Raw genomic sequence first — 16,497 nt, 5'->3', positions numbered from 1 at the left:
TCTACAGTATTTATTTTGTAATTTGTTTTGAAATCTTCTTTGATGAGAGTTTACAAACACATATAAAGTTTACATCAGTATCTGAATGCCTGGCAATGCCTATTCAGAATACAGGCAATCGTTAATTCTTAACATACAGTTTTCAGTCATTGAGGAAAATGGCATCAATTTTAAAAAAGATCCTATGATAGTCTCTTTGTTATCTAAGTCTCTATGATAGGATAATAGTGGTATTTTTTTATAATTAACTTATTACAATTAACTGTTTTCAAAATTTAATGTATTAAATTTTTAATATATATGTTTTTGTTTTATTTTCCATAAAATAAAAATATTATAATTTGTTTTGATATGTATGATAAAATTAATATCAGAAGTTAACTAATATTAAAATTGCCTTTATAGTGACTAATCTATTTTATGAAAAAATTGTAGCATATTTTTATTATTATTAGGCTAATACAAGTTTTATGGAACCTTCTTAAGTAGGTACATTATAAATAAAGTGTAAAAATGGAAAATTAAACATATTTTCAAATAAAGTAAACAGTCCAAGCGAGGCAAGTATTTCAATTTTGAATAGTCTTTTAGACTTTAAGCTTATTCTAACTGCAGCCTCAATCAATTCTCATCTAATTCAAATCCAAATTTAAGCATTTTATCGTCAGCGTTTCAACTATGCCACTGTGTCGCAAAACAGTTTCCAAGGATTAAAAATGGCAATATGTTCGCATAGTTGCTCTCTCAAAACAAAATAGAATTGCAATGACGTTAGTATCAATAATTATTGTTTTTGAATCTATCCTTTATTGGTAACCGACTTTAAATCCAAGAATATTTATCCAAAAAGTATTATTTTAATGAGCAATAAAATTAATTATATTTTATGTTTTTTCCTATCATTTTATTAATACTGGTATACTATTGCCCAAAAAATATCTGTAATATTGTTTTCTCTGTGCCATATACAAGCGAAAAGCAAGTGTTACAAGTTTTATGTATTAGCTTTTATGGAATATTTTTGTATATTCTTCCATATAAACAGTAGTATATTATCATATGTAAATACATATTTTTAAGCAGTCGTAAATTGTCGTAGAACTTTTGTAATTTTCTATATTGTAACTAGTAACAACCGCTTTATCCAGTTTTAAGAAATAAGTTAATTAAAAAGAAGAATTTATATAACAAAATAATTAGCATATTATGACGTCTATAGTGGTCGATGACTGGATTGGTTTAAGTGTGTGTTTCCACCAGAATTTATAAAAAATAAATAAAATAGTCAAATTATACATTTTTTTTTATTTAATTAAATAACGCTACTTTTAATAAATAGAGTCAGTCGTAGAAAATTGAGTAGAACATGATAAGCAAATGTTATGCTTTTTAAAATGTTAATGTATTCAGCAAATATTACTGATACATTATGTATTCACAGATAATCATTTATATTTAAAACCATAATCAAGCAATCGTACATAGCAGATGCGATAGGAAAATTACAATTTTTTATAGATGTTTACATTAATATCATAAAAATACTTTCTTTCTATACTCAACAATCGTCGAGTTTATTTGACATATATTTCTTTTGTGACATTAATATCGTTACAAAGTTCGCTAATTAAAATATAATATCTACAAAATAATTTCATTTAGGTATCATATAATCGTTAAAAGAAACTATATTTATTTTCATATTTCATTTATTTTCTTTAGAAATTATTAAAGAAAATAAATAAGGGTATTTCTAACTTTCTTCTCAAGCTCGCTATTAAATATAACTCACCTAGTGAATTATAGCTTAATGAATATGACGAATACTTTGCATTAAAATTGACATACTATATGTGCATATGAAATGTTTATAAAACATATTATGCCCCTGGCATGGAATATTGCTAAACACAGTGTAGGAAATATTTGGCGTACAGCGCCCAGCGCCAGTCTTTGGAGTGTCTATAACGCTTGTTTATCATATAAAAGTTAGCATATTTAAGAGACTAGGACGGCTAAGAAATCATCACTGTTTCTTGAAAGAGGTCCAGTTTTGAAGGCAGCAGCACCAAATCCTTTATTTCTACCGATGAGATCGGGGAAAGGGAAGTTTGGAACGCCTTGATGTCTGATATCGAGAAGACCGTCTCCAAACGAAGCCTGGAATTGAGAAAATAAAGTTTTATAAATTATTTAAATCATCATCATCATCATCATCATCAGCCTATTTTTGTCCACTGCTGGACATAGGCCTCTCCTCTTATTTAAATACCAACATTTAACACGACTATTTAAATACATTATTTGGTTCAAATAAGTTCATATCCTAAATTAATTATCGAGGATTTTTTTGGTTCTTGATAGATACCTAAATATTTGATTATTTTCTATTCATGTAGAGGGTCAATTCTACTAATTTACAACAGAATTGATACGTTCCCGTTTCTAAACCGATCCAACTTCAAACATTTACTAAAACAAACCTCAGCTTAAGTCGCTGAGGACTAATTCTACTTATTAATATCGGTAACAATAAGATCTCGATTATATTGTAATCTAACTTTTGCCACACCGCAAACGCAATCTTTGCGTTTTTTAATAGAAAAACGGCTGAACGGAAACGATTTGATTGCGATAAACTGCCAATTTGTAAGTACAATTTCATCTGATCAGTCCGCTGGGTTAATTCAACTAATCATTTTGAAATTTCAGAAAGTCTCGCTTTCATAATTTAGCATATTTTTTTTAATAATTAGTGTAGTTTCATATAGAAATATCTGTTGGACTTTTGAAACGCACTTGTGTAGACGCGATACATTATTGACTTTAGAATTTTACGTCTACATATTATTTGAACACGATCGTTGCTAGCGGTTACGTCATATATTTATTTATTTTATAAAATGGGTATGGTATGGACAAATGACTATTTGATGGTAAGTGTCTATCTCTATCTGCAAGTTATATTAAATAATCCACACATTGCTAGTAAATATATGTAACATGTGCCTGTATTTACACTGGCTCACCAGCCCGTCAAACATTAAACATCCAATGAATAGGTGTCCTTTTTAGGTAGACATGTATGAAACCCTATCACTAACTTTCTCACAAAAATAATGAAAATTGCCAAGATATTTTTCATGACTAATATTTCATACTTTGATTCACTCTCTTTATTGATGTTTTAATTAATTAATAGTTAATAATTGCAGCTACATTGAGCAAACAATTTGTGGGTTCATAGAAGAGCTATAGAAATAAAACTCGATACTCATCGCTGAATATGATATTGAGATGAAATGCATCAAAATAGATTAACACTGAACAATGGCTTATCACATTTCAAGAGTTAGATGCGTTGTGAGTGCTTTATAGAGCGGCATTTGGTCACAAATAAACACGAAAACTTTTCCATAATATTACGACGTAAATATTCAGTATTGGTAAAAAGAGTATTTATGCACATTACACATTGTTATAAATAAAGAAATTAATAAAATTCTTATAATTGTTTTACTTAAAACCGATTTAAATAAAAAATGGTTAAATGGTTGAATATGATGGTTAAATAAAAAATAAAAAAATATTGATCGATTAAGCCATCTGACAGAACAGGATTGTAAATTGAAAGGTGAACTTTAAGTGAAGGTACCGAATTTCCTGTTCAATTCAAACCAGGATATGAAAGTCTGACCTTAACATTCAATGATTTAAGATTACGACCGAACGAATTAAATTGTCTTTTTTAACTACCTTATTGTTCTAGTAGCTTTAAAGGCAACTTCTGAAGAGATTAAGGATTCAAAATGTAACGGGGTCAAAGAAACCATATCGGATATTCTCGAAATTAACCTACAGCTTGGTGGTGATTCACTTTGATTACGGGGAAAATACGTAAGGCCTTTAATTTGGCGTCTGAACATCGGTCGTGTCCAAGTGTCACCCATCGCATACCGATGGGCAGTATCACCAGTGCAATTGACTAATCTCATACGAAAACACCCCCATCCCCCCTCGTGACAATGGGTTTGTAGAACATCTTAGTTGCTTACAACAACAACAAACTTCTCAAAGTTAATGAGAGGGTATGGAACATATTCCACTTCGCTGTTCCATTGCGGGTTGGTGGAATACACATGTGGTAGAATTTCTATGAAATTACAGACACATGTAGATTTCGTCACGAAGTTTTCCTTCACCGCCGAGCGCGAGTTGAATTATAAACACAAAATAAGCATGTAAATATTCAGTGATTTTTGCCTGGATTTGAACCCGCACCGCAGATGCACGCGTTCTAACCACAGGGCCATCTCGTCTTAGTCGATTATAAATACATATTATATATTTTAGACTATATACTACTCGAATAAATTAAATATGGAGCATTTGAAAATTTGCTAAATATCCTGTTCGAATCAGGATAAAAAATCCGACCTTTAAGTGATGTAAGATAAGAAGATCCGGACTGAATGACACATTTTAGGTAACTTAAATTTATAATCATATTGCTTTCGAAGTTAAGTCCTATTTCAAGGTGTTAAGGTTTATATTAGTTTAGTGATATAAAAAATATAAGATAATAAACAATTAATATTAAACGTATGCCGCCTACGAAGGTTATATTCACATTTGCAAATTAAAACTATTACCTCTGTGATGTATATACGTTTATAACTAAAATGTTTCCTTTAGTATAAATTCTATAAAACATTAAAGTATTGAGATCAAAATTAGTAAACATTAATGTACCTTTTATTGCATATTTATTGGGTTTGGAGTGTTTCTATTTATACACATGTCGTAATTTTTTGCATATCATGCAAATGGTTTTCATGCGTTTGACAAAAATTTATCAAAATTATAAAAAATATTTTTGATAAACAATAACTGTCGCTATATAAGATACTAGTAATTTTGTTTGGTTAAGAATTTGTATGTAATGTAAAACTAAAGGAATGAATATATTCTGGAAAATGTTGATTACTACGCATATTGCTTACTTGTAAGTTTCTTTAAGCAAAGTAATGATGTTAACACAAAAATTTTTTCCCTTAAAAATGACATTCAGTTAACGAATTCGAAAATTGCGATGTACGACAAAAACAGACGGGACGAGAAAGGTATTAATATCATAGTCTCAAAATAGTATAGTGGTTATTCCTAAAATAATCCTCAATCACTAAATCTTTAAAATTTACTTACATCAGGCTGGAATCCGTTTAATGAGTTGAAGCCGAAAGCTGATGAGGCACTCTGACTTCCCGCCAAGCTGTTGAATCCACCGCCATGGGATGATGCAGACGACGCTGCTCCGGAAAGTGATGAACCCGCACCGCTAAAGGAAGCCGCTTGACTGCTGGCCTGGCTACTACCAAACCCACTGAAAGAAATAAAGTATAACAATTGTTAGTTTTTTCGGATAAAGTATTTCTTGAAAAGATTTTGTGTTATAAATAATATATCATCACATAATAATCAAGAACTACAATTTCACATTATTTTCAAATAACCAGATAATTAAAAATAGTATATTATTTCTTTCAGATATTTAAAACATTATTTTAAAATTTAAGCCTTAAAATTTAATAAGCTCACACTTTCACCTTTAAATACATTCTTTAATACCAAATATTTTTAGGGTAAGGCCTTAGAGTACTGTGCCATATTAAATTGAATGAATTACCTTCCAAACCCATTAAAGGACGATGCTTGGCTGGCTGAATGAGACGCACTAAAACCTTCGTTGAAACCAAACGAAAAGGATTGGGAAGCTGAATGACTTATACCGGCACCACTCGCACTACTGCTAACACTCGCTGACAAACCCCCATTTCCAGTCGGCTTCACGTTAAAATTATTACCCCAACCAAATCGTGGCCTCGGTTGATTCGACACACTCTTTCCCCCTTCGCCCGGAAGAAGAGTGCTGGGGTCGCGTTCTAAGTGTTCCAGTATCGGAAGAACCGGCGGTGTGATAATCGGCTCCAATTTTTTCTCCTGCCGCCGCTGGTCCGGGAATACGAAGCCATTGGCCGGCGCAGGGCTAGCGAAACCCGCGACCATACATAGACAAAGGCACGTGTAGATGAACTCCATGTTTGAGCCCGTACTATGTTAGATTGACGATGTTTGTTGTATTAATAGGGTCGCACGAGGTCACCCGATATGTTGGCATGCGGCTCGCGCCACAGCCTTCAGAAAACCCACTGCGCTACGCCTGGGCCGTCGTCCTGGCCAATACGAGTATCCCCTCTACGAAACACATCTCAGATTTGTTTCGTCATAAGCGATATCCTTATGCAGATAACGGTTTTATTGTTAGGACAAGTTTAGATAGTCGGATAAAAATGAAACTCAGATACAATGCCGGAAAATCCGAGTGGTACTGTTTATTCCTCTTTTGTATTACAACCACGTATAAATATGTAGTTAAATTATTGTTTGTCTAACATACTACGTGTCAAATTTTTTTAGTGTAGTCAAGTAGTTGTTTGTCATTTAAATATCGAATCGTATTATCGAATGATTATGGAATTATTCATAATCGATTTTAATGTTTACATTAAATATTTATTTTAGATAGACGAATGTTTAAATGAGAAATCCATTAGCAAATAAGTTTTATTAAATGTGTAGCATGTCTAGCTGCTCCACGCAGTTTCACACTAGATATTCGCTATGGCTCTAAAATGATGGGTATCATTCATTTAATACTCATTAATATGATTTTTATCAGTTCAAACTCTTTAGCTTTATATAATAACTAGCTGTTAATCGTCTACTTAGCTTGAATGAAATAAAAAAGAGCAATGATGAATGGAATTAAAAAAATAGCCTTTTTACCATCTACGGACGATTCCGCATTGATTGATCAATCAGTTTTATACCGATACGTTTAAAAGTTTTCATGTGATTGACGAGCAAAATAATAAAACTTATATAGATAGATAGATAGATAAACTTCTTTATTGCACACACGTATTTATTATATATTGTTAGATTCATACTTGACCTGACCAGTTTAAAAAAGAGACCAGAATATACTAATGTCATAAATTATCACATAATTTGTATGTAAAGGAAAATAATTAAGAACTACTTTTGACTTAAAAATATTTAGCGATGAATATGCGAATGATCTTTGCTAATCATTATTTATTACTAACGATTTCTCAGCTTATATGTTCGAAATTAAAGTTAAATACTAGTTTAATTTATGAAAATTTATTATTAAACGTGTTTAAAGTTTTCAAATATACTTATATAGAATTATATTAATTATAATTATTTTACGCGTGTATAATTATGTGTTTATGGATGGATTTTGACGAATTTAATGTGTTTGAGTATGTTTGTGTATGAGATTAGACCCGGTAGATCTATGGGCTTATTTTTTTTGTTTTTTATTTCACCTTTACGAAGACTATCCTGCTATAAATAATAACAAATGAAAGAGCATATCGTTACGAGCAAAAATGTTACTGTTTTAATTAAATTAGTTATTCAACATCCAAGACTCGAAGATAACGGAATCACGAAGCAAATATTTTTGGATTTGTAAAACTTGAATCATTATAACGATTTTTAATTTTTCTATTCTTTTAATATTAACGGTGTTACACTGAAATATCGGCATAAGTATTAATTAATTATAGTTTTTTGTTACTATCATACATAAATAACAGGTAATAAGAAGAGGAATAATATTTAATACCACAACTGAAATCTTCTGAATATTTGGTCGTTATTTAGTAAACCGATCTTTTTGCTCGGCATAAATTCAAATATATTTTTTTTTTTACTAAAAAAAATATCCTTACAATCCTATGCCAGCACATATTCTTCATTCCGCTTCCATTTATTTTTTCAGTCCTATGCCCAAAGGTTGTCTGGAAGAAATTGCTACCGTAGCGATAAGACCGCCTTTGTACACATACTCAACATGTTACCCATTTGCCTTATTTTTTATTATTGGTGTACAATAAAGAGTATTTATTATTATTATTATTATTCTACCTAATACATGCCAAGTTTAATTAGGGAAAAGCATTGGGTTTATTTTGTAACAAATACAATTTCAATATTAAAGTCAAATTTTAAATTAAGTATCATAAAAAGGTATGCTTTTTATCTTTTAAAAATATAATGTATGTATAACATACGGAAATAATGTATTTCGTATAAATATAATATGCAAATATAATTTCGTATTGACATTTCAAAATAGCTCCTCAATGCGTCATTATTTTATGAGAACATTTTCGTATCTCGTATCCGCGTACTGAATTTAGCATTAGAATGCTACCAGTTTATTAAGTAACACTCTGACTCACAAATTTCATCATGTGATACAATTAAAGTACAAATACTGAGTTTCTTGCCGCTTCTTCTCGGTAGAAACTACTTTCCGAACAGGTGGTAGCTTCACTTAATTGTCTAATTGTAAAATGCCAATTCAAAAGTTCTTGTAAAAGCCTACTTGAATAAAGTTTATTTTGGTTTTTTAAGAAGAACAAAATTTAACTATGTCTATAAAATAATTGCTGATTTTTTAATGTGCATTACGCAAAGACTGCTAAATATTTTCAAATTAAATTCATATCAAACAAGGTTTTTGGTTTATCATTATCATACAATATTATTAAAGGTATAATCGGGTCTACTAGTCCTTAAGATAATAATTACATAGTTATTGTAAGTAATAAGTTACACTTTGTGTGTGGATAGGTCATGTTGTTGAATTTTTTTATGTAAGTGACTTAGTATTCGAAGTAGAACTCGATCGTGAAATGATGGAAAAGAATTGTGACCAAATTGATTTTAAACCTAGGAAATCAAACAGGGTAAAATATGGCCAACCGCTTATAATTTTTTTTGAAAAACAGCTGCAAACGAATATATGCCGTCAATCTTAGAAAAGAAATGTGCCTTGTATCAGATTACACTGGTTCATCATTTAACACCCTGACCACGATAGGGGTGTATTTAGTAGTTCTTACAATGACTTTGAAAGGCAAAAAATTACAACAATTTTACGTCACGTGACCCATTAACTCATTTTTTTTTTCACCATAAAAGGTTAAATACCGCTTATATCACGATGCAAATGTATTTATAATATCATAATGAATTATGGTTTTTGACATTAAAAACCTTTAAATTCTTACTAAATGTGTAAATAAAAAATGACCGTTTTTCGAAATCGTTACATTCCTTAATCTGAGTGCGTGGGTTCGAGGACGTTTTGCGTAACAAATATTGAATAACAAACATACTCGTATAGGTTCATTCATAAACAAAATGAGAACATAGTATACTTCCAAACGGCCAAAATGAAGAGGGGTTGGAATATTTCTTGCTTAAGGTGGAATTTTAATTGATGATCACTGGATTTTCATGAGTTTAATTTCTCAACATTAATGTATCGAATGAAAATATACCACACGTGTATCTACCGCGGATCAAACACGTAAAAAATAAAACATAAAAAAAAATAATAATACATAGAAATATATCAATGAAATCAATGTTTTGTTACATAACAGTACTTAGAAGGAAAGTATCAAAACCAAAATAAATCTTCTGAAAACGCGGTCACAAACATACAATGTCAAACGGCCGGATTACCTAACTAGAGCTAGGGTTGCCATTTATGAGAATAGATTTTAACGAATTTAATATAGTCTGCATTTATCATTTTAATCCTTTTTTATTATTTAATTGAAAATTTAGTACCATAAGAATTAATATCATTAAATGCTTAAATATACTATAAAAATGTGAATTAAAAATAATTACTGTATAAATCTTGACCGCGTGGATTGTTGGCAAGAATGCTTGCAGAATTTCCTACAAACGAACCAGCCCTCCTGTGAAGAGTTGAGGCATGAAGGCGAGGTGTTATACTTTTGATTAATCCTTTGCACCACTACTTCAGGGGTCAAGTTTTTCGACAGCTAATGGGACAAAAAAGGAATTTGATATAAGACACGAATATTTACATCTCTTTTTGCTTCGGCTTTTTCCGAAGCGGCACCAGCTCTTAACATTGTTTCTCGGATATGAGACGGGGCCAAGGTATCAACTCATGTATGTATGCCAACGTGTTTAGTTAGGTTAAAAGACTGCAAATTCCAAAATCTATATATCTAGATGTATATAGAACGATCAATCAGATAAAAATATTTAGTAGAGGCGTGAGGCGTTGACAATGTGTTACAATCCCGTTACTCAGAAAGGGCAAATGATCCTTCATTCATCGTGTTGGAATGCTGTCTTACAAGATTCTTTTACACATAAAAATAGGTTGCCATATTACCCAAAAAGTAACATCCGTATCTTTGCTCATATGAAAATATTTAGTTGATATGTTGAAAATATTCTTTGGATTTTTTACTCATTTAATAGGATGCTTACTTTAAACAGTTTTCGAAAAAAATCCGATTTTTATATATATCCCGTATATATCTGATATATATCCCGGCTAAGAAAACGAAGCGAATTTCATTCTGTAAACACTTAAAAATGTGAAAGGAATTTGTAAATGATTACAAGTGTCGAAATACCACATTTTTTTCTTAAAAAAAAGTAATGAATGAATTAGTGTCTGTGTATTTGAGAAATAACTTTTTAGTGAATCTTTAAAAAACAAGCTTTTATTATTATAATTATCTTCATCTATTTTAATATTAATTTGTAATCAACTAATCATAAAAAGTAATCACTCAGAGTCAGGCCTTAAGCATAGATCTATGAGTCATCATCATCTGGCTCCCAGTCTCAGTCAACCTCTGTTTCTTCTATGATGTCCTCATTCGCTCTGGGATTCCAAATCCCAAAAAGTAATTCAGAAGATAGGAAAAAATCATTAATATTATCATGATATATGTCCGCGAACCCTGCTTTTCAACCTGATTAAACCGTATCAAAGACACGTTAATGAAGGCATTAGATAAAGCTAGTTCACACTTCCAAATTCTGTACGTTCTGTATGTGACACTAACATTACAATATTTAATGGTTGGAGTAATGCGTCTTAAAACAGGATGTAGGATTAATCATATCATGATGGATTATTATCGCCTTTGAAGAAAAATATAGAAATAATTATATTCGTTGATATTCTCAGAATACGAAGATTTATAGCTAAGTCATTTCAGAGAATCGGAGGATTATTCAGCTAAAGATGCTGACTTTATCGCAATTGAATCGAAACGTAATCGCCAATAAGACGTTTTTGTGTTCAACTATACTTCGAACTTGCAGTCGCAGTTGGGTTGGTATAGAATTGATAATTCATAATAGTATTACTAAGTTAGTAAAATTTGTCTCATTAATTTAAAGGAAAAGGTCCATTAAATTTATGTCAATCTAAAACAGAAAACATTAATTAAAAAAAAAAAAACAAATTGCTAATTGTAAAAAATCGTTGCTAATTTATTGTTTAAAAAAAATTGACAACCCTCATCCTTAAAAATCCGAGTCCGGGGTCACACGTCTCATGTCACGGTCGCACTACAGTAGTCATGATCAAACGCACGCATCAATACGATCGATTATGATACACATTTTATCATTGCATACAATGCATCATTAGTTTTATTGATAGAACTGGGTTAGCAGCATAAATTGAAATGTACTGTACACATTTTATTTGGTTAGAGATTTCGGAATTCCGTTGTTAGGTGTTTAAACCTGAAATGAATAGGAATGTCAATAAATAAGTCGTATTACGTCGCGCGACGTTTTTCGATGGCGTTAACACCATAGTTTTATTGTTTGAAAGCGCATTATTATTGGTATTTTGCTAACATTTATTTTATTTTTATGTCTGTAAAGTTATTAACACCCATGACTTTAAATGCATTCTTGGAAATTTGTTTTATTTTTTATGTTACTATTACTTTGACATTGGAGAATATTTTTTTTACCATTTTTTTATAAATATAATGTTACATAAGATTTTTATAAATTTATTTTTATATAATTTCTAGCAATCAATCGAAGCACTTTTTGGTAAATTTTGACCATCTTCCATATTCGGCTTCGGTCAGTGTAGCCCGAAGATTTGCCAGAAACCAAAGGTTTCTAGAGAGCGCTGAAAATGAGTGAGAAAGAAAATGAGACTTCGCGTCTCATTTTCTTTCTCACTCAGGTCAGGCTGAGTCGAGATCACCGGCCGACATCGAAAACAAAAAATAATCTAAAAATCCTACAGAAGGCTAAGGATAATTAAGTTAAAAAGTAAAAGTAAAGTAACGCCTGTAAATTTCCCAGTGCTGGGATAATGCCCCCTATTCCATTAAGAGGAGGGTTTAGTAACATATTCCACCACGCTGTTCCAATGCGGGTAGGTGGAATGCACATGTGGCAGAATTTCGATGAAATTAGACACATGCAGGTTTCCTCACGATGTTTTCCTTCACCGCCGAGCATGAGATGAATTATAAACACAAATTAAGCAAATTTGATATTTTTGAACCCGCAATCAACGGTTAAGATGCACGCGTTCTAACCACTGGGCCATTTCAGGTCTAAGTCTTAGGAGATTCTAGGACAATAAAAATGTATGACAGTAGAATTTAGCCTTAAAAAGGCTTACGGAAAAATTTAATTTAGCATATGTCGACCTTCTTAGTTACTCAAAATAGTCGAACTCTAGTAACAAAGAACATATTATTTACAAAGCCACTTTCTTCAATCTTTTTTAATTAAAAAATGAAGTTGTCTATATTTTTAATATGTTAAACGAAATTCTAGTTTTCTTTATGAATTAATTGTGTCCGTACATATATGTATTTATATAATATTATCTGTACTTTTCCTGCATGGCCATTGACTGGCTTATAAATACATTAATTAAAAAGATATGCAGTTTCAATTACACGTGTAAATGATCTCATACAGATGATTAACGGATAATCGGAACAAATTAAGTAATAATAAAGGTGTTTATAATTTTATTATTTTTTAATTGAATAGCGGAACGGTATTTAATAGCGTGAGCCTATTTGATAAGAGACTCCGAGAATGGAGACTAGTCATTGTGCAGAAAATATACACATTTGCACATATGTGTGTTATAATTAATATTATAAACCAATACTTAATAATTATTATTAACCTATTAGTTCAACACCAAAATAAAAGAGTTATCCTTTTGATAAAGCTGTTTGCACCACTACTCCAGGGGCCAAGCGTTTCGACAGCAAATGGAACAAAAAGTAATTAGATATAATACACAAATATTTAACACCTCGCCTCATTGCCTCCACTGTTGACAAGGGGGCTGGTTCGTTTTTTACCCAAAAGATCGGAATTGCGATTCAACGGGGAAATGCTGCTAGCATTCTTGCCACCATTCTACGCGGTCAAGATTTACACAGTAACTAGTTTTAGTTCATATTTGTATATATTTAAGCATTTAATGTTATTAATTCTTATGTTAATAAATTAATTTACTTTTGATGACAAACGTAAATATAATATCAAAAGTAGATATCATTATCTTCCATATACAAGCCAACGTTTTTTTTCATTGAATGAAATCTCCAAAAGGCACCCACCCGGTTTCATGTGCAGAGAAACCGAATCTTACATATACTTATTACACTTATTACACTAACACGGCTGTGATTCTTTTCCTCTATATATTCTCGCCAGTGTTTCGTATGCGATACGGATTCAGATTCTCGTCTTTGAGGAAAGATTGTGTTTTAACCGTGATTGTGATTTTAAGCATACTCGTATGACTGATCTGCACCCCACAAGCCACCTTATTATATTATAAGTGCAGTTGCCGACGCGACGCGAGATCAGCTGTATGTTTCCTGTATTTAATTCTTCCCTATTCCTATATAAAAATAAGTTATAATTCATTGTTTACGCATTTTATTTACATTAATCAGAAAGTTGATGACAATGTAGAGCGATTATGAAGTGATATTATGACGTGTTTCCTCATTTAAATCGTAACGTATTATATGTTTGTAATTATACTAGTTATATATTATCTATAATTTATTGAATATGCAGAATATTTCATCTGCGTACTTGGTACAGTCGGCATCGTAAATATGCTATTTTTTTCTGCATTGAGAAGTTGCAATAACTCGTTTACGAATATTTATTTTAAGTAAAAGTGCACTCTTATTACTTAAATTATTTCTGAAAAAAGCTAAAATGCCAACTTAGAAGGATCACATATTTTGCTGTCTCAATATACATTCTTTTAAAGGAACCGGCCTGGAGGATCTGCGAGGAAACGGTGGAGATAAATTTATGTATAATACAGACCTCGTGTATAATATACAATCTATTAACGAGAACCGTTGCGTTGACTGTATTTCTTTTAAATCAATTAAAATAAAATAATACGTGATTAATGGATTTGTTATAGTTGAACAGGTGCGATGAAATGTAACAAAGACAGACTTTCGCAATTACAGTGCAAGAGAAATCCATCCGTATTATATAGGTATATAATAATGTACATAATATATGAAATTTCTCATATTTTTTAAACGTTAATATATATTTTAGAATAGGTCACATAGGCTTCGTAATACATGTACTATATCTATAATATATACAGTATCACCAATGTGAAATTAAGGGATGTATCATTGTGTCACAGTTTCACTGTTTTAGTCACACTTCAAACCACTACATTAAAGAACTTTTTTTTATGGTATAGGTTGGCGGACGAGCATATGGGCCATCTGATGGTAATTGGTCACCATCACCCATAGACAATGACGCTGTAAGAAATATTAACTATTCTTTACATCGTCAATGTGCCACCAGCCTTGGGAACTAAGATGTTATGTCCCTTGTGCCTGCAGTTACACTGGCTCACTCACCCTTCAAACCGGAACACGATAATACTGAGTACTGTTATTTGGCGGAAGAATGAAGAAGAACATTACAAAGTATTGCTGTTTGAAGTTAGAATACCTGATGAGTGGGTTGTATCTACCCTGTGCAAGCGCAATGCCCTAACTTAAAATTTCACTTCTTTGCGTGGCGTATAGAGGTAAAAATTTAATAAGAATATATGTATTTAATTTCATATCAAGTATTTCATTATTATCATCATTAATAACTAACATGATCAACCGTTAGAGTTTTATATTTAGTCATAAAAATACCGCTACTTTTCATTTCACACATTAGTCAATTTGGAAACATCAAAATGGCAATGTCCTATAATAACCCATTGGACTTGTTAAAAATTACAACTTGATAAATTTTGTACAGATTTTAGATAATTTATTCTTGAAAAATGATTATGTTTGAAATGTCTAAGTGAGTTTGTTTGTCATTGTACCGATTGTGCTATTTTTTTAAGATGACTTTCGAGGTAAGTAAATTGACATTAATATTTTTCATAATCATTTAATTGAATAAAAATACAGGTGCTTTTTCATTTATCAGATTAGTTTTTATTTATTAGTTAAGGGTCTCCAAAAAACGATACACACTTACGAGTACATTTCATCATACTATAATTATTTAAAATGTATGCTCCTTCAAATCAAATAATAGCTTAACATGAAATAATGACAAAACTGTAATATAAATAAATGAGACACAGTCGTACTAAATAAATTAACAACTTCTACGAAAAGGTAAATAATGGTTGTTTAGACAATGTTATGCAAAATTGAAAGTAAGTATTACAAGACAAAGTCTATTCAGAGGGCGAAACAGGATTGCTTGAGTTGAGCATACTACTGTGACGCTTCGACGATTGGCCTGCATATGCGGGCTTTTGAGGCACACAGGTGGGTTTCAAATACTTTGAATACAGAGAGCCTCCTAGCTCTGGCGACGCTAAAGGCGGACAATGAGCGCGAAATACGGGCAGCTCTTTCAGTCTTCTCTCGCTGTGAATTCAATACAAAGATCACTCCTGCAGAGTGCGGTATGTTCGGCTGTATCTGTATCTACATCACACTCAGGCATACAGATTACAACTTACGCCTGCCTAGTGCAGGTAGTATCAGCCTAGATGTTAGCGTGTCGCGACTCCTTTCGTTTTATATTTTCGATTTTTTGGATGCAACCCATATTCTGAAAAGTAATTTATATCTTTTTAAAAGATATTTGTAAAGGCGTATGAATACTATATACTTTTCTAGGCTTTCATTAAATAAACCAATAAACTTAAAATATCCCTAAAATCATTCAAATTTATTTGTCATATTTAAATGTATAGAAAATAATGAAACACCATAATATCTATACCGGATGCGCTGAAACCGTTAAAATGTACAGTAATAATATTTTAGTAAACTCTGAGTAACTTTCATTTCACCTGTAATCCACTGAATGTTCTAGAAAGATGTGTTAACGTGTAAGTATATGGCTGTTTTAAAATCACGAAACACATGTTACAATAGACTTACTTTGTTCGTAGTAAACTGACGACGTATTCGCCTTTCGTATTGGTCATAACATATTTTCATTGTTACGAAAAGCACGTTTGAAACA

At 31.3% G+C, this 16,497-nt stretch overlaps 1 protein-coding gene across 1 annotated transcript; it reads right to left on the bottom strand.

The window, feature by feature from the left end:
• Positions 1-1,282: 1,282 nt before the first annotated feature.
• LOC124532972 lies at positions 1,283-6,226 on the bottom strand. Its single transcript, XM_047108115.1, has 3 exons — positions 5,687-6,226; positions 5,206-5,383; positions 1,283-2,160 (listed from the first exon to the last, which is right to left on the bottom strand). The coding sequence occupies exons 1-3, from the start codon at positions 6,097-6,099 to the stop codon at positions 1,999-2,001; spliced, it is 753 nt and encodes a 250-aa protein (XP_046964071.1). The 5' UTR covers positions 6,100-6,226; the 3' UTR covers positions 1,283-1,998.
• Between the last annotated feature and the right edge of the window lie 10,271 nt (positions 6,227-16,497).

The sequence above is a fragment of the Vanessa cardui genome, chromosome 1 (genome assembly GCF_905220365.1).
Source record: "Vanessa cardui chromosome 1, ilVanCard2.1, whole genome shotgun sequence".
NCBI classification, from domain to species: domain Eukaryota; kingdom Metazoa; phylum Arthropoda; class Insecta; order Lepidoptera; family Nymphalidae; genus Vanessa; species Vanessa cardui.
Note: the sequence above shows the minus strand (reverse complement) of the source record. Positions and strands in the feature narration are given on the sequence as shown.

What these genes read in the sequence shown, in the direction of transcription:
- LOC124532972 (XM_047108115.1), bottom strand. Translation starts at nt 6,099, where the DNA reads ATGGAGTTCATCTACACGTGCCTTTGTCTATGTATGGTCGCGGGTTTC. An exon ending in TCCTTTAATGGGTTTGGAAG is followed by an intron (nt 5,384 to 5,686) that starts GTAATTCATTCA and finishes TATTTCTTTCAG; the next exon opens with TGGGTTTGGTAGTAGCCAGG. An exon ending in TAAACGGATTCCAGCCTGAT is followed by an intron (nt 2,161 to 5,205) that starts GTAAGTAAATTT and finishes TCTCAATTCCAG; the next exon opens with GCTTCGTTTGGAGACGGTCT.